This window comes from Eutrema salsugineum, unplaced genomic scaffold (genome assembly GCF_000478725.1).
Source record: "Eutrema salsugineum unplaced genomic scaffold, Eutsalg1_0 scaffold_20, whole genome shotgun sequence".
NCBI lineage: Eukaryota > Viridiplantae > Streptophyta > Magnoliopsida > Brassicales > Brassicaceae > Eutrema > Eutrema salsugineum.
Window position 1 is genome coordinate 1433003 of NW_006256828.1, and position 18931 is coordinate 1451933.

Sequence of the window (18931 nt, forward strand, 5' to 3'; positions counted from 1 at the left end):
GACATGTATATAACATGTGTATCTATTAATGTATATTGGTTATGGGTATAGACTTCAAGATCGTACTACATAGATATCGGGCTACTATCAATACATTTAGAAAGAGTTTAAATATAGACTCAAATTAAAACTGTATAACGGGGCATGATTAATATCATGGCTCAAAAACTGTGTTCCAAAAATGGTAGGCTATCTCTCAATACTGATCGAGTCCATCTTTTCCTTTTTTTAATCATCTTGATACACTCTTGATATATCTGCACAAAAAACAAAAAGAACAAAGAACATGTACATAAGAAAAAATTATTAAAAAATGAACGAATAATCTCATATTAATTGACTTAGGAAGTTAGTGAAACATATAGTCTCTAAACAAAGATGACCTAACCAGTGCCGGTCCAACCCCATTCAAAGCCATAGTCTATTTTTTAAAAATGTGTCTTATTTCTTAAAAGTTAAAAGAAAAAATAATATTTTAATAATAAAATTATGCTAAAAAAAATTTGAGCCCTAATCCATTGACTATTTGGCCTTTGCCATAGGCCGGGTCTGGACCAGTGGCGTCAATTGGCCTTTGCCATGGGCCGAGTCTGGACCAGTGGCGGAGCTAGTTTACATTGAAGGGGGTCAGTTGACCCTTGTAAAATTTTTAAAATATGTATTTATTTATTAGATTTAGTGGGTTATCTGATTTCAATTGTTTATACTGACCCATGTGAACAAGGTTAAATTTCATATGTTTCACTATCTAAAAAAAATCAATATTGACCCCCCTAAAAACTTATTCTACCTCCGCCACTGGTCTGGACCTAACTAATCATAGGTTGATGGCTTAATCTGTATGAGAAATGGTTTAATCTGAATCTATCTTTTATCAACCCAAGACTAAATAATCATAGGTTGTTGAAAAGTCTAACAAAAAATTTCAACAATTAGTCCATCTCTCGGATGATCTAAGTAAAATATAATAATCCATGCAGGGTAGATTGATTTATATATATATATATATATATATATATATATATAAATATCCATCTTTAGATGTTATTGAGATTTAATTTTAAGAATAATCCTCGAATTTAAGTTTATCTAAATTAGCAGAAAAAACTTATACCTTTGTTTCAAGAATAATTATCGTAATTTACATTGCCGTCATAAAACATTAAACTATGACAACATATATCCATTGACCGTATATAAGGCTACAAAGATTATACCAATAACTACCAAACCTATTTAAACCATATTCTATAGTAGACAATGCATGGCCTAATTAAGGAACGTGCGGATAATTATGCTTTATATCTAATTAAGTAAAAGTTAAGCTCCATACACTCATCATGAAGGAACTAACTTAATTTAATGTCTTGGGTGGAGATTAAGCTTAAAGTTATAATAAAGATTTATAAACAAGTAAGCCAGCCTCCGAATTTATATTGAGTTTATATTACAAACTAGTTCAATAAGATTACCTTAAATTCTTAATCGATCCTAGACTCCTATTACATAGTAATTTTACCAAACACCATGGAAGCATTGTGAAAAAATCATAGGATCAGAGAGCAAAATAATTTCTCATATTAGGGACTTTTTTCTTCTAGAATTCACCTTTCTCAGTTAGGGTTTTACCTAGCGGGTCGAAGTAAAGATTGGACTCTAATTATTGAGTGAAGGAGATATTTAAAAATTGGTTTACCTTAAATATATAAGGGCAGACTGGGCAGTGATCAAGTGGACTAATGATTATGACCCCGAAGAGTTTAAAAAATCTTTCTTGACAACCACGACGTCGTTTTTAGTTTTCTTCCTTTTCTTTTTCTTTCTATACGGGATTCCACGAGCCTTAGCTTGAGACTCTCTCACTTCCCTTAAATAAATCCGGATAGACCCGTTTCCAAACGGGTTATTATCGGATGATCCACCACCGTGTTCTTCGTAAGCAGCTCTTAACCGTCCGATCAAAGCATCTAAGCTTCCCCAAGCTTGTTTGAGAGGACACGTGCAAGGAGATGGTGGATCGGGCTGTCCGAAGAAGGCACAAGCTTGGTGATGGACTTTGGTTTTGCCGAACTGGTCTAAGTAGTTGAGGAAGCTTAGCACGTGCGTGTGGTCGAATTGAGATGTTTTCTCTGGTGGGTTTAGGGTTTTGAGGTATTGTAGAAATGTGTTCCAGTCGCGGCGTTTCTGCGATTCATAGCGGCTAAGTTGCGGCGGAAGCGGGTGTTGCTTGTGGTGGCCGGAATTGGAGGAAGAAGAAGGTTGATCCGGTTTATTGCTAGAGGACATGGTTAGGGGAATATTGGTTTAAGATGAGTGATGAGAAAATGAAAAAAAAAAAAAAACAAGTGAGATTGTTTTGGGGTTGATAGTTATAATGAAGTAAGAGAGAAAGAATGATCTTGAAAAAGTAGAAGAGAATATATGAGTAGCTGTTAGCAAAAAAAAAGAGAAGAGACTGAGGAGATAAGTTTATATATTGATACATTAAAGAAAGTATTTACTAAGGTTTCAATCATATCATGCGAATATATCAAAATGTCTATTTTATTTTGATTGCTTAATTTCAACACCCGACATAATCACCTAGGTGGACCAACATCTATATCTGTGTGAGTATGCTCATTTGATTATTTAACGAGAGTATAAATAAAAAATTTCATTTATATTGTTTTTATTTTAGTGAAGATTATAAGAGAAAGCGGGATGGTAAATTGGTAATGGTGTGTTCTTCGGTTTTTGTTTTTTTTTGGTATGTTTAAATGTCACGTTAACTGATGACTTGTTAATTGGTTCATCAACTTGCTGGTTTTAGTGGCTACTGTTGAGTTAATAAAATAGCCTACTATGTAATGTAACTTTGCAAAATACCTACTATTTAAATCAATTCCTATAATAACTACTGTCGTCTTCATAGTCATCGTTATTAATGTAACATCAACAACATAAGCAAATACAATTCCACCCTTTATAGATATGTATGTAACATTATTACAGTCTCACATATGTAATGCTAAGCTACTTATAAAATAAGCATAGACGCATTTTACGTAGAGAATTTAATTAGGTTCCCTATGGAGAATAATTAATAAAAAAACATACATTTGTTTTTGTCAAAATGAATGATTAGACTAAAAGTAGTGGACGACGCACAAATTTATGATTTCCACACTTCCACTATTTTACCTATGACGCGAGTATATTATTGGCCGCACCAGAAAAAGGAAGAAACGAAAAGAATAAAATATGTGTAGAAAGGCCCGAGATCTAAGGATCCATTGTCACGATTAACTTATTGATTTACACACTAACCAAAATTTAACTAGTGTATTTCTGTGGACTAAAGTGTGTTAGAATTTATTCCATCCGTTTTAAGTATAAGAAATTTTAAATAAAAATGTAAAGATTAAGAGTTATTTTTATAAACAAAATATCATTTATCAATAAATAAAATATCCAGTTAATCGTGAAAAAATAAATAAGGATCAAAACTCAAAAGTATCAAATAATATTAGAATCTGTGCAGAAATTTGTAAAATATCTTTTGAAATAAAACAACAAATCTTAAAACAAAAAGAGTAAATAGTATATACGAATTTGAAAAATAACTATTAGTCTAGTGACATGTATAATTTACTATGATCGAGTCTCTTCCCTTACAATATAAATAATTGGGTTAATAAACCGGTCTGATATAGTTCAAAAAATTGAATCTTTTAAGTTTATTTATTTATTTATTTATTTATTTCATTCCCAATTTAGAAATTTAGTTATCAAACTAAAAATGAATCTAAAATGTATCAATCTGCTACTGTTTGGTTTGATTTGAATTGTTCTTATTTTTTTATATTAAAAAACTGGTTCAATATGAGTTCAATTTCAGTATTTATCAAAAAAATCATCATTAACTAAATTAATTATCTTCAAGTTTAGTGTTCACATCAATTACGCAGTTCAGGTATGAAAAATTAGATTGATTTGATTTATCACGACTATATGTTTCTGAATAAGTTTATAACCTTGGTATGCATATGAATATATGATGTTATGAACATGTCCTTTGAAAAATGAAGGAAACAGAAAAGTCTAAAAAAGCATGAAATCAATTGTATTTGGAAAGATGATAGATAATATATAAGGGTAACAGTTAGACAAGGACATAATAATTAAAAAGACAGTAAATATTCGGACCACGTCGTATATGCTAAAAACATGGAGGTATGTACACCTTTGTCGGGAAAAAGTTAGCCGACGGTGACATGTCTGATTCCGGTGATCGGAAAATCAGAATCCGATGACAAGAACCGTCAAAGCTTTTTTTAAGGACAAGATATGTAAGAGAAGATCTTGAAGGACAATATCTATTTATTTTGTATATACTTTAGTCTGCAGAATCAATACAATCATCCACTATATCCCAAAAATTTCAAAAGATAAAAATGGGCCAATCACGTGGGACATGGGTCCATATGTTTCACCTGGGTTTATAGTTTATACATATGTGTATTTAAAAAAGAAATTCGAAATTTACATAGGTGGAGTATTCTTTTGTTTTGTTGATCGTCGCCAATATTTTGTTAAAAGGTTTTCGATCGAATATGTGAAGAAACGATGCGTTTCAGACTATAGGGCTTAAGCTTACTTGTTGGGCTGGTGAACTGGATATAAGCCCAACGAGATACTGAGTTCAGTAAAAGTCCGGTTTTTAGTTACTGAGTAAGTCGTTTTTTTGTTGGTCAACAAGTCAAAGCTGCCGGAAGCTGGTGATAAGGTTTGTTACAGAAATGGCCAAGAGTGAGGACCTGATACAAAAAGGAATAACGGCGTTACTCAGGTGTGTGACGGGTGTGTGAGTAACAAGCAGGAGATAGAATTAGAACTAGAGAGAGAGTAGAGAGAGAAAGCTTATCTTCTCCATAGCTGATCTCGCTCAAGGCTTGTAATCTCGATAGTATCTTTTCTCCTGGTTTCTTGTACTCGGAACATACATAGTGAAAGTTTTGAGAGATGGCGTTTAGCTCTCCAAGACGAACCTTGGCCGGTATTTAGGCCTTGGGAACTTGTAAATCTCGTCTCTTTTTCTTTTATCTTCTGCACAAACCTGAAACACGAAACAGAGCACTAGACGATTAGATCTCTAATAACTCGATCAAGTCAAGTAATCAAAGTGAGAAATCACTACAAGTGGTATCAGAGCACAAGGTTGGTGCATCAAAGGGACGTGTTTTTCTCGCGGTTTATTGATTACCTGAAGGTGATCTAGTTCTTTGTTTTCTCAGATCAAGTAATGCTCGGCAGGTAAAGAATCTTTTACCTGGTTTCCGAGTCTGGATCTGTGGTGATATAGTCATCTCCTAGTTCGTGTGGTTATCTGGTTTTCTTTTGTGGTTGATCTGCTCGGCGTTGGTTTTTGCTTGCGATTTAAGATCGGATCGGTTCAAGCAAAATGGTTGAGCCGACACATGGTAAATGGGAGGTTGAGAAATTTGACGGAGATGGAGATTTCTCGATCTGGAAGCATAGAATGCTCGCTCAGCTGGAGATTCTTGGCCTTGACTCAGTGTTGAAGACTGACGAAGACTCGTCATCATCGACATTACCAGATCCAAAGGATATAGATGAAGATGCCAAGAAAGCTGATCCTAAAGCAGTGGAAAAGGATCGAAGGGTAAGAAATCTGTTAAGCATGAGCTTATCGGATATGGTATTAAGAAAGGTTGGTTTAAAGCACAAAACAGCTCAGGCTATGTGGGACTCATTGGAATCACAGTACCAAGATAAGTCTCTACCTAATAGATTCTACCTAAAACAGAGATTCTATAGCTTCAGAATGGAGGAGGGAAAGAATCTAGACAAGAATCTTGATACCTTTAACAAATTGGTCTCAGATCTGGCTAGTCTAGATGTCGAGTTGAGTGATGAAGATCAGGCCGTAATACTTCTAAACGGTTTGCCTTCACAGTTTGCTCAACTGGTTCATACTCTTAAATACAGAGGTGGACAACAAACAATAACTCTCAAGGAAGTCACAGCAGGTGCCTATTCCCTGGAGACTGAACTGAAGCAGAAAGGCAATTACCTGTCAAAAACAAGTAATGAAGGCTTATATCTTCAGTCAAAACCGCAGGCTGACAAGAAGAATAATGATAAGGGTAAACAGCAAGACAAAGGCAAAGCTAAAGTTAAGAACAAGAAGGCTTGTTGGATTTGTGGAGCTGAAGGTCATTTCAAAAAGGATTGTCCAAAGAAGGGTCAAACGAGTAATTCTCAAGCGAATGTTGGGCAAGCCCTTGGAGATGAACCAATAGTGTTGACTGCTTCAGAAGTCCACACCAGGGATGGGTGGGTACTTGACTCCGGCTGCTCGTATCATCTCACATATAGAAAGGATCTGTTGTTTGATGTTGAAGAAATTGACGGTGGTAATATCCTTATGGGAAATGATACTTACTGTGTTGTCACGGCTATGGGAAGTATGAAAATAGTTAACTACAACAACACAGTGGTTGTATTAACAAAAGTGAGGTTTTCAGCAACTGCAAAGAGGAATTTGATCTCACTAGGACAACTTGAATCACAAGGCTGTTGGTTTCAGTCTAAGAACTTTAGGTTACAAGTGTTCTATAAAGAAAAAGAAGTCATTGCTGGAAATTATCGGGATACTCTCTATATTCTTGATGGAAAACCAGTAAATGAGCAGGTTAATGCAGCAATCAAGTCTGATGATAAGACGATGCTATGGCATAGTAGAATGGGACATATGAGTGCAAGAGGCTTACAAGTTTTGATCAAGAAAGAGCTTTTAAAATCAGAAGATGTTGGTGATTTAAAACAATGTGAGTATTGTGTTCTTGGTAAGTCTCATAAGTTGTCTTATCAAAAGGGTAAACATATTTCAAAAATACAAATTGGAATATGTTCACTCAGACCTGTGGGGCTCTCCAAATGTTACACCGAGTCTATCCAAATGCCAGTATTATATTTCTTTCGTGGATGATTTCTCGAGAAAGGTTTGGCTCTATTTCCTCATGACAAAAGATGAAGCATTCGGGAAGTTTGTGGAGTGGAAGGTGTTTGTTGAAAATCAAAGTGGCAAGAAACTTAAAGCCTTAAGGACCGATAATGGGTTAGAATACTGTAACAAGGCATTTGATGATCATTGCAAGGCCCATGGGATTCTGAGGCATAAGACTTGTTCATATACCCCACAACAGAATGGAGTTGCAGAAAGGTTAAATAGAACGATCCTAGAGAAAGTCAGAAGTCTTTTAAGTGAGACTGGTTTGGGTGAAACATTTTGGGCAGAAGCTGCATCCACGGTGGTTTATATGATCAACAGGTCTCCGTCTGTACCTCTGGGTTTGGAAATTCCAGAACAGGTGTGGACCGGTATGAAACCAAGTTATTCTCATATGAGGAGGTTTGAGTGTCTTGTTTACTATCATGTTGATCAGGGTAAACTGAAGCCAAGGGCAAAAAAGGGTGTCTTCATGGGATATCCTCAGGGAATCAAAGGCTATAGAATTTGGAGTTATGAAGACAGGAAATGTGTCATTAGTCGTGATGTTATTTTCTGGGAAAACACGCTTTTCAAGGACATTAAGAAGAAGAATGTTATTGCTGGTCAAGAAAGTAAACAGGCTGGAAAAGAAAAGTTTATTTTCGAGACAACTGAAAGCAAAGAAAGGGTTGAGACTCAAGAAGGAACTTCAGGTGAAGGTGGAGTTATATTAGAGTCAGAAGTCAGGGATGAATTAGAGGAAGACTCTGAATCCGAAGATATGTCATCTGGTCTTGATGACTATCTTCTTGCTTGGGACAGAGTAAGAAGGGTTAATATTAAACCCCCAAGTAGGTTTGACGATGGAGATGTAGCTGCCTATGCCTTAAGTGTAGCAGAAATGATGGAGATTGAAGAACCGAAATCGTTTCAAGAAGCTATGAGAAGTAGTGACAAAGATAAGTGGCTGGGGGCAACTGATGAGGAATTGGATTCTTTACATAAGAACCATACTTGGAAGCTTATTGATAGACCTTTGGGACAGAGGAATATTGGCTGTAAGTGGGTGTTTAAACTTAAGCCTGGGATTCCAGGGTTGGAGGAGCCAAGGTTCAAGGCAAGACTGGTTGCAAAGGGATTTTCTCAGGTTGAAGGTATTGATTACAACGAAGTGTTTTCACCAGTGGTTAAACATACTACTATAAGAGTGGTTTTGTCTATGGTGGTTAATTTGGATCTAGAGTTAGAACAGCTTGACGTGAAAACAGCTTTTCTACATGGTAATCTTGATGAGAGGATTCTCATGGAACAACCAGAAGGATATTCAAAAGGAAACAAGGTTTGTCTACTACAGAGATCCCTGTATGGTCTTAAACAGTCTCCACGTCAATGGAACTTGAGGTTTGATAGATTCATGAAAGCACATAAGTTTTCTAGAAGTCAGTTGGATGCTTGTGTGTATTTCAAGAGTTATGGTAATGATGAGTTCGTATATTTGTTGCTTTACGTGGATGATATGTTAGTTGTGGCTAAGAGTTTGCAGGAAGTTCAAAAGATTAAAGATATGTTGAGCTGTGAGTTTGAGATGAAGGACCTAGGACCAGCAAGAAGGATCCTAGGCATGGATATTATTAGAGACAGAGCCAAAGGCGTGTTATACTTGTCTCAGGAAGCTTATATTGAGAAGATTTTAAAGTGTTTTAGTGTTAGTGACTTAAAGACAGTCCAAACTCCTTTGGGATGTCATTTCAAGTTATCTTGCACTAGCACACAAGATAGAGCAGAAGCTGAGATGCAGATGAAGAAGGTACCTTATTCGAGTGCCGTTGGTAGTCTGATGTACGCCATGGTTGGTTCTCGTCCGGATATTGCTCACGCTGTGGGAGTGGTCAGTAGGTTCATGAGTGCACCTAACAAAGAGCACTGGAACGCGGTTAAATGGATTCTACGCTACTTGAAAGGTATTTCAAACTACAGACTAACTTTTACTAAGTCAAAAGAGTTTGACATCAGAGGTTACTGCGACAGTGATTATGCTACTGACCTGGATCGTCGAAGATCTGTTACTGGGTATGCATTTCAGGTCGGAGGGATACCGTGAGCTGGCGCTCAGGCCTATAACAAATTGTAGCATTATCAACAACGGAAGCTGAATTCATGGCTTTAGCTGAAGCTACAAAGGAGTCGCTATGGTTAAAGAGACTTACCAGTGAGTTGGGTTTTCCTCAGAAGATGGCTGAAATCTTCTGTGACTCACAGAGCGCGATTTGCTTAGCAAAGAATGCCGTCTTCCACGAGAGAACAAAGCACATCCAAACTCGCTACTACTTTATCAGGGACGTGATTGATGATGGTGATTTGGTGGTGTCAAAGATTGACACAAAGATAAATCCGGCGGTTATTCTGACGAAGCCGGTACCAGTTGCGAAGTTTGAAGATGGAAGAAGTCATCTGAGAGTACTCAGAGACTGAATCTAGCTCGAAATCGAGTTAGATCTCCGACAGAGAAGAGTGTCGGAGGAAGAGTGAAGTGGGTCGGTCAAGATCTACTTTGGTGGTCTGAATCGTATCGAGGTGGAGAATGTGAAGAAACGATGCGTTTCAGACTATAGGGCTTAAGCTTACTTGTTGGGCTGGTGAACTGGATATAGGCCCAACGGGATACTGAGTTAAGTAAAAGCCCGGTTCTTGGTCACCGAGTAAGTCGTTCTTTTGTTGGTCAACAGGTCAAAGCTGCTGGAAGCTGGTGATAAGGTTTGTTACAGAAACGGCCAAGAGTGAGGACCTGATACAAAAAGGAATAACGGCGTTACTCAGGTGTGTGACGGGTGTGTGAGTAACAAGCAGGAGATAGAATTAGAACTAGAGAGAGAGTAGAGAGAGAAAGCTTATCTTCTCCATAGCTGATCTCGCTCAAGGCTTGTAATCTCAATAGTATCTTTTCTCCTGGTTTCTTGTACTCGGAACATACATAGTGAAAGCTTTGAGAGCTGGCGTTTAGCTCTCCAAGACGTACCTTGGCCGGTATTTAGGCCTTGGGAACTTGTAAATTTCGTCTCTCTTTCTTTTATCTTCTGCACAAACCTGAAACACGAAACAGAGCACTAGACGATTAGATCTCTAATAACTCGATCAAGTCAAGTAATCAAAGTGAGAAATCACTACAGAATAAAGTAAGATTGCTTTGAATTTGGTACGAGCGGATCAACAGTCGAGTTCCTAAGAATAGACATTGTTGGAAACAGTAAAATTGTTACTCCCTTTCTTTCATATTTGACAAATTTCACATATATAAAAAAAATTGTTAAAATTTTACATTATTCCTTATTAGTTAATACACATTTTCTCTCTTTTAATTAATACACTAAAACGACAAAGTTGACATTACATTTTTATTTAATAAATTATATTGAAAATAAAATAACACTTTTTGTAAAACAAAAACAAATCAAAATGATTTTATTTGTGAACAATAGTTCTATTAGTGATACTTACCAAAATGCAAATCTTTGGAGCTTTTCTTGTAAGAAACTGGTAACCCAAAACCAGAAACGAGGTTTGTAAGCCCAGAATAGGCCCATTTTTAGGTTTCGGAAATTATTAGGACGTAGGAAAAACCAATTACCAGGGAAAGTATAAAGAGGTTTTGGAAAACAAACCAATTACCAGGGAAAGTATAAAGAGGTTTACCAAAATTTCATTGTTTTTATAGAGCATATAGTGTTCGGTTTTAGGTTTCTTGAATATAACGTTATGGATGCAAAATTTTATGGACAGTTCTATTGTGTTGTATCCGTTGTAATTCTGTGTTATATTATATGGTAAGTGTAGTAATTATATCTTTGACAAAAAATTATAGTAATTTTATAACCATTTGTCGTATCCGTGTACTGTGGAGATAGTTATTCGTTGAATCGTTTCTAAAGCCATTCATTTATGGTGAATTGGTGATCAAATAGGAATCAAATAGGAATCAAATAGTTTTTTTTTCTCTCTCTGTCCTAGATTATAGATTATTATTTGTCTATCATTATTTAATTAGGTTTTCAGATCGACTATTACACGTATATATAGCATAATGATTTGTAGACTTGTAGTAATAATAGATAATTTCCTCAGCATTGTATAACCAAATTACATCTTTTTCACTATGGAACATCAAAGTATGCCTCAGAGTTCAAATTAAACAAAAAAAGGCGAAAATTTCACATGATTCATAATAATAATTGACGAAAAACCCTTCAAGATGAAGCAAATAGAAAATAAAATCTCTCACGTCATAATATATATTTTCTTTCTTCGCTTAGAAGGTGACGTCAGGGACAATACCGAGCTCCTTGAAAGCAGCGGCACAGTCAGCTAACGGGGTCTTAACCATGAAACCGAGAGGGTTAACGATACGTGTCTCGTGAGAGACAATTCCGTCGTTCGCCGTTAAGCTGATCTTAGCGGCGTTACGAAGGTAAGCCTCTTTGCTGACGTTACTGCAACCACTGTCTGGTGATTGGACCAACACGAGCTCGCAAACTTCTTCTTCGTGGTCACCGGTTACTTCCATCTTGTAGCTTCCTGATTTGTCGGTAACGGCTTCTTTGGTCAACGTTAGGGTTCCGTTTGTTCTGCTCCTGCATTCCAACTTTACTTTCGCACCTTAAGAAAATACACAAAACAAAAATGTGTTAAAAATAGAATTCAAAGAAATATACAATAGTCCGGCTAAGGCTTCGAAATAGGAATGATTTGGTGATTTGAAAATGTTAATGGCTGAATCAATGGTTGAATTTACGAGATATATAAAAAAAATTACGAGATATATAAAAAAAATTGTAGTCTAAGTTTATATATATATATATATATATGTTACTACACTCTAAAACTTTTATCTGTTTCGATCTTCGTCGATTTTGTGAAGGACTAACTAATAGTAGGGATTATCACTAATTAAAGTCTAAAGAATAATTAACTAATTTATTGGTTGATCTAAGCCTAAAGAATATTAAATTGTGTAAATTGTATATTGGTAAATTGTATACATATATAAATATTGCACGATTTTTGTTTTTCTAAAAAAAACACTGGTTATTGTACGGTGTTGCATGCATTTCTAAAATATGCATGCACATGGCTCTCTCAAACTATTTTGTAATGCGAGCATTATTTTTTCAAATGTAAGTATATTTGATGAGTTAAAAACTTATTTTTAAGAAGCTCCAGTTTAGGGCATGCGCTACTTATATTTGATTATAATTGAAATACCTTCGAGGAATTTGCTGAGACGGGTAACGAATTGGACACGGCAAGTGTCACAATAAACTGATCCCTGAATCTGGAAACGGTCGAAGTCGTCAGCATCTGCGGCGGCAAAACCGGCGAGAGAGGACAAACACACGGCAGCGACGACGAAGAAAGATAAGAAGATGGCTTTGGACACCATTATTGTTAGAGATTTGATAATTTTTTTGTTTTTTTTGTTTTGTTTTTGTTTTGTGGTCTTCTCTTCTTTTTGATATCTCTCTTTATAATCGTGTAGTCTCAAACAATAAGTTGAGATATGTTTGAGAAGAGGACAACTATTCTCGTGGAGCACCGAGTTTGATTTTATATTAGAAACCCGACTGTTATTTTTAGATTGTAACTAAAAGGTAATCGTTGATTTGTTAATTCAAAATTAGTTTTGATAGGTCTTGAATATAAGAATGTTTAGTTTATTGAAGCTTAATTATAGCATTCGTTTCTAAATTTGTTTTTTGACCACCCTTTTTTTCTCTCTCTTTGGCAGAAGAAACTTTAGCTATTAATATAAGGTCAAATCGCTGGACGTAAGAAAATGTAAAGTATTGTGGGCTTAATGAACTATATAGAATTCCATGTCCGTTTTGTTTTCATAGTTATGAAATTTAGCACTGATGATTCGTTAAATGACAATATATAGAATATAGATGGTGAAAGAAGAGAAAATTATTATCGCCAAATTCAGAAATTTGAGTGAGTTACATTCTCTAAACAAATCAGGGGCAGCCGGTCTTGAGTAGAAGCTTAGCCAATAAAATGACTTGGGGCCTTTTATAAGATTATGAATTTTAGGGGTCAAAAAGTGGAAGACCTCTAAACTTCAAGAAAGAAAAGTCTATCCTTGTTTCTATTTTGGTTTCTAATCCTACTCCATGGCATATATTACTTCTGCCATGAGTAGAGTCAGCCGTTAACAGTGGCCATCAACAATAGTTCACCAGTCAATTTGATTTTTAAATTCTTCTAAACAATTAAAAAAATTGATTATTTTCAATAATTTTATTTATTATTATTTTTGCTGGCATGTTGTTCAAACTTTTCTACTGAGTTAGTCAGATTCATATCTCTATTATTATTTGAGTATGCAGAGCCTAGAGCCCAAGTAGTTTTAATATACAAGATAATAATGATAAAAAATATACGAGACAATGTAATTATCATTATGTGAATATGAAAAAAAAAAATCTAGACTACAAGAGATGCATAAATGAAAAAAAGAATCATACAATATAATAACGTTTCGAAAAAAGACTAAATTATAGACAATTGTACGGGATAATCTACGAGATTTACAAGAGAATGCATATATGAGAAAAAAAATTTACGAGACAGTGTAATGATGTGAATATGAAAAAATAAATTCTAATTTACGAAAGAATGCATATATAAGAATAAAATTATATAATATAATAATATTCCCAAAAAAAATAAAAAAAACTTCATATGGCCCAACTCATTTTTTAAAATTCAGCCCAAAAAATATGCAGTATATTATCGTAAAGTTTATAACAATAACTGTTTTTACAAAATAACTGTTTTTATATAATTATTTTACTTAACTGAAAATGCACTACCGCACGGATTAATCCGTAGTATTAGTTGAAAATTTGATACACTTCATGACATCAAAACAATTAAATTCTGTTTTGAGAACACTAATTTAATTACATTTCTTTTATTCATGTAAAATTAATATTAACCTTTTTTTTCAAGCTGATGATGATGGCCATCTAGATGGAGAGAATTTATATGTATATATAATATGATATCGTTTATATATGTATTCAGAAATATAATGATAGTTACTTTGCGTTATAAAACATATATCACTATAGTAAAATAGTTTTCTAATCATTATATTTAAAAATATGTATCTATTTGTAAAAGTGAATTTAGTCGTTTAGACGTTGTTCTCACTTCAGCCAAATATGATTTGGATTCAAATTTTAACAGAAAAAATGATTTGGAATTATGTCCAAAATACAATTCCGTACGCATCCTTATTATACTCCAATGATTATTCATTTTTCTCCTATTATCCCTAAGTATAGCTTCTAAGCAATTATAATGTATTTTCAGCACAAAATAGAAAACTCCATAGAAATTCGAATAGATGAAATTGGTGGGAAACATCATTGAACAGGAAATTTTTAGTAAAGCATTTAGATTTATCTACAAAAGAATGCTTTGCGTAATGAAGTTCACTTGTTGTGAGTGACTATGATTCGATGATTTAATCGGATTAGTTAATTTTGTCGAATCGTTTTTTCTTTCTTTGCCTTCTTTTAACTTGCACGAATGGTTCTCTTGTGAATGAACGGAATCTTTGAATTCAAAATAATTAATTAATTAAAAGACAAAAGAAGATTCCAGGTTTTGATGAGATTAGTGATTTTGATGCATTAAAGCAATGTTTTTAAATCTGGACCGGATAATGAACGAAAAAGACATATTGGTCACGGGTTAACCCGGCCGATTCAACTGGTTTAATCAGATTTATATAATAATTTTGGTTTGAATACATGCATATATATGTTAATATCACCGATTTTAGCCGGTTTTCAATATGGTTTTACGGTTTTTTCCTACACCGGTTTGTTAGTAATCCGAACCGGATAAGTATGCGAGTTGCGGTGTAAAATTAAATAAAAACTAAGGTTACATTTGAAAATCTAATACTATTACACGTCTTGTATATTGAAAAAACAAAGCCGTTAGCAAAACTGAGATCGATAGTACAGAAGGTCTATAACTATGTAAAATTTACTTGTTTATCCAAATTATTTATATATTTTTTTTCATATCTTATTTTAAAATGCTTAAGAAAATGCATTTTATGCAACTTAATGAATACTAAGCTTTCTGCCATAGATGTGATGCATGTAGAAGTTGTAGAACAGTGTGTGTTACAACAGAAAGTTACGTCGTGGAGTCTTTTTTCGTAGAGTTGTTTATCATAACCATCGATTGATCATCAGTTGTGCTAAACACCAGTCAATATTAAAGCCTTAATAGGTTCGAACTTTATAATTACCAAATAGATTTGTGTACAAAACTTAACCGCATCTGCAACGAAAATCCTGCCAAAATGAAGTGAACAAAATTGTATTTCGCTTTAATATATCAAATAATACTTAAACAAGAAAAACTCCAAAACTATGATCGATCATTTAGTTATGTATCTGAATGTATAATTAAGATCGTTACTTGTAAACTAAAAATACTCTTCATGGGAACATTACCAATAACATCAAACTTTTTTCACTATAAAACCCCACTTCAAGACCCTTTTAGAGTAATCAAATTAGTATCAAAATCTTTCTACTTTTCTAAATAATGGCTTCTAAACAAATCCAAATCTTTCTCATAGTCTCTCTCATTTCATCATTCTGTTTATCAATCACTCTTTCTCGTCCTCTCGACGACAATGAACTCATCATGCAAAAGAGGCACGACGAGTGGATGGCTAAACACGGACGTGTTTACGCAGATATGAAAGAGAAAAACAATCGCTACGTCGTGTTCAAACGCAACGTGGAACGCATTGAACGCTTAAACAACGTTCCTGCGGGAAGAACGTTTAAACTAGCGGTGAATCAGTTTGCTGATCTAACCAACGACGAATTCCGTTCTATGTACACTGGTTACAAAGGAGGCTCGGTGTTGTCTAGCCAAAGTGGAACAAAAACGTCGTCGTTTAGGTACCAAAACGTTTCTTCCGGTGCCTTGCCGGTTTCTGTTGATTGGAGAAAGAAAGGAGCTGTGACTCCTATCAAGAATCAAGGCACTTGCGGTAATAATTCAAAATCCTTACTCATGAGTATACATAAACTAAACCGAGCTGAGCTGAACCGAACCGAAATGTTTAAATCGATACTGAGAAGAAGTTGGTTTCATTAATCCAAACGATTTGATCTAATTTTCATACTGAATAAAACTGAAAGAAAAAACAAATTTAGTATAACTAACCGAACCGAGTTGAACTGAATTTTTTTTTTTTTCAATTCGAAACCGAACAGAAGTTGGTTCTTTGAACCTAACTGATTTGATCTCTTATTTTTACACTAAACAAGCTGAACAAAAACCAAGTTTAGTTAAACTAAACCGAACCGGTATTTTTTAATTGAAGTCAAATTAGTTTCTTAGCCAACGATTTGGACTCTTTAATTTAGTATGTTTTTTTGGTTAACTGACTCTTTAGTTTTTACACTAAACAAACTAAAAAAACAAATTAAGTACAATTAAACCGAACTGAATAAAGCAGTATTGATTGAAAATTCATGTTTTTTTTTTATTATATACAACATTCATGTTTTTGGTCATAGAAAAAAGTTGTTTATTACAATATAATCCCAACCAAATCGAATGCTCAAATTTTCTTCATATAATAATTTTGCTATGCTTTTATTTATTGAGATAGGCATATACATGAAGATATAATTATTGATAATTGTGAGTGTTTGTGTAGGATGTTGTTGGGCGTTTTCAGCGGTTGCGGCTATTGAAGGAGCAACAAAGATAAAGAAAGGAAAGCTTATCTCCTTGTCCGAACAACAGCTTGTTGACTGCGACACAAACGATTTTGGCTGCAGCGGTGGCTTAATGGATACTGCGTTTGAGCACATAATGGCGACTGGCGGTTTAACCACTGAGTCAAATTATCCTTACAAAGGCAAAGACGCTACTTGCAAGATCAAGAACACTAAACCGACAGCAACTTCTATCACAGGTTTCACTTTAATTCCCTGAAAAAGACATAAAAAAAGTGGAAATGCATAGGAATATATCGATGGTATATAATAAACCGAAATATTCAATCCAAACCAAAAAAAATTATACCGAAACCAAATAAAGTTTTTTTTGTAAATAATCTGATAAATTCATTACTTTTTATATCTGAACTGAAATAAAAACGAACCGAGCTTAGTGGAATCGAACCAAACAAATTTTTGTATAAAATCATGGTTAATCCACAACCTAACCGAACATAACAAATTTTGCAACCAAACCGATTTTTTTTTTTTTTTGAGAAAAAAACTCGATCATAATTTTCACAACTGAGTATACCAAAATAGCCACATCAAACCAATTTATTTGTATTCGATCATAAAGCGACAAAACCAAACCAACCCAAAGTCCCAAACCAAAACAAACCATATAAGCAAATGTGCATTTCTACTCCTAAAATAGATTATTCATGTGTTGAATTTGAATTTTCTTGTACACACATAAAAGGTTATGAGGATGTCCCGGTTAACGACGAGAAAGCCCTAATGAAGGCAGTGGCACACCAACCTGTTAGCATTGGAATTGAAGGAGGTGGTTTTGATTTTCAATTCTATGGCTCCGGTGTGTTCACCGGAGAGTGCACGACGTATCTTGATCATGCGGTGACTGCGGTTGGATACGGCCAATCTAGCAACGGATCAAAGTATTGGATCATCAAGAATTCTTGGGGGACAAAATGGGGAGAAAGTGGTTACATGAGGATTAAAAAAGATGTGAAGGATAAAAAAGGACTATGTGGTCTTGCCATGAAAGCTTCTTACCCAACTATATGAAAAAGGGTTTATTACCCGGTTCAGCATTTAAATGTGTATATGTATGTGTGGGTTCTATGTCTAAAAGTGATGATTGAATAGTTTGTGGTTATATTTATAAGTCTTTGTTGTATGCAATTTGTAAAATTGTAAGCTTATGTGATGCAAAAGATTTGACAAGTTCAAATTGTTTCTTTCAAATTTAGCCACGTATGTCCGAATATTCAAAATTATCAATAAATCTTGACGATAATACATAGCTAGGGATAAGTTTTAACACGTACACAATCGAGTTGCACCAAATAAAACTGATATATCAAGAATGCATGAAATGCCTAAGGCAATATATATAATGTGAAAATTGATGGAGGGGATTATTCTGTTCGCAGTGAAAAACGTTTTTTTGTTCACCGTTCACAAGTTTTGTTTAACAATAAAATCCGATTCAAAAATATACTATAGACCATGTTTATCATACATAAATGAACCTACTTTTTTATGCATATTATATGATTATCAATTCATTTTAAGAAATATTAAAATAAAAAAAAACACTTGTGTCCAATGCAATTTGTGCTTTACAATATAATTGAAAAACGAAAAAGAAAATATGAAATAGTATTCCTGGATCTGTGTTTTTGCACTTTTGGCACATACAGAAAACCGGATCTCACCATTATTACGTAGATAGAAAATAAATCGGTTTTGGTTTCTTATCAATTTATGGAAGAAGCTGATCCGCCCAATTCTCGATCTCAATCTATTATATAATAGAAAAGTTTTCTCGTCCACATCAGCAAAAAAATCAAAACTAAATTTAATGAGTCAATCAATTTTCACTTTAAGTAACTATTATTTTTATTAAAAAAAACACTAATACTAATATTAAAATTAATGATTCAATTATTCACACATAATTTATTATTATTATTTAAAAAAAATTAATAGTAAAATAGAAAAAAGAAGAAGAATAAATTAGAGAAAATTATTATGATAAACAAAAATCCAAAGATGATGAAAAAATTAAAAACTAAGACAATATAGATGAAGACAAAGAGAAAAAAAAGAATATATACACCAGATAAATAAAAATAAGAGATGA

General features: G+C 34.1%; 3 protein-coding genes across 3 annotated transcripts; 1 reads left to right on the forward strand and 2 right to left on the reverse strand.

Moving 5' to 3' along the window:
- Positions 1 to 223: 223 nt before the first annotated feature.
- LOC18016040 (protein LIGHT-DEPENDENT SHORT HYPOCOTYLS 9) lies at positions 224 to 2429 on the reverse strand. The gene is made up of 2 exons (XM_006398209.2): positions 1697 to 2429; positions 224 to 257 (listed from the first exon to the last, which is right to left on the reverse strand). Exon 1 carries the CDS (start codon positions 2284 to 2286, stop codon positions 1744 to 1746), a length of 543 nt encoding a protein of 180 aa, XP_006398272.1. The 5' UTR covers positions 2287 to 2429; the 3' UTR covers positions 224 to 257; positions 1697 to 1743.
- An 8671-nt stretch (positions 2430 to 11100) lies between these two features.
- On the reverse strand, positions 11101 to 12563 carry LOC18016041 (pollen-specific protein-like At4g18596). Its single transcript, XM_006398210.2, has 2 exons — positions 12254 to 12563; positions 11101 to 11647 (listed from the first exon to the last, which is right to left on the reverse strand). The coding sequence occupies exons 1-2, from the start codon at positions 12429 to 12431 to the stop codon at positions 11301 to 11303; spliced, it is 525 nt and encodes a 174-aa protein (XP_006398273.1). The 5' UTR covers positions 12432 to 12563; the 3' UTR covers positions 11101 to 11300.
- A 3029-nt stretch (positions 12564 to 15592) lies between these two features.
- On the forward strand, positions 15593 to 18030 carry LOC18016042 (senescence-specific cysteine protease SAG12). Its single transcript, XM_006398211.2, has 3 exons — positions 15593 to 16082; positions 16758 to 17018; positions 17525 to 18030. Exons 1-3 carry the CDS (start codon positions 15626 to 15628, stop codon positions 17848 to 17850), a joined length of 1044 nt encoding a protein of 347 aa, XP_006398274.1. The 5' UTR covers positions 15593 to 15625; the 3' UTR covers positions 17851 to 18030.
- The last annotated feature ends 901 nt before the right edge of the window (positions 18031 to 18931 follow it).

Bases quoted from the DNA above. Each gene is read 5' to 3' on its own strand.
- LOC18016041 (XM_006398210.2), bottom strand. From the start codon at position 12,431: ATGGTGTCCAAAGCCATCTTCTTATCTTTCTTCGTCGTCGCTGCCGTG. The intron at 11,648-12,253 runs GTATTTCAATTA...TATTTTCTTAAG, and splicing joins TCTCAGCAAATTCCTCGAAG to GTGCGAAAGTAAAGTTGGAA.
- LOC18016042 (XM_006398211.2), top strand. From the start codon at position 15,626: ATGGCTTCTAAACAAATCCAAATCTTTCTCATAGTCTCTCTCATTTCA. The intron at 16,083-16,757 runs GTAATAATTCAA...GTGTTTGTGTAG, and splicing joins CAAGAATCAAGGCACTTGCG to GATGTTGTTGGGCGTTTTCA. The intron at 17,019-17,524 runs GTTTCACTTTAA...CACACATAAAAG, and splicing joins GACAGCAACTTCTATCACAG to GTTATGAGGATGTCCCGGTT.
- LOC18016040 (XM_006398209.2), bottom strand. From the start codon at position 2,286: ATGTCCTCTAGCAATAAACCGGATCAACCTTCTTCTTCCTCCAATTCC.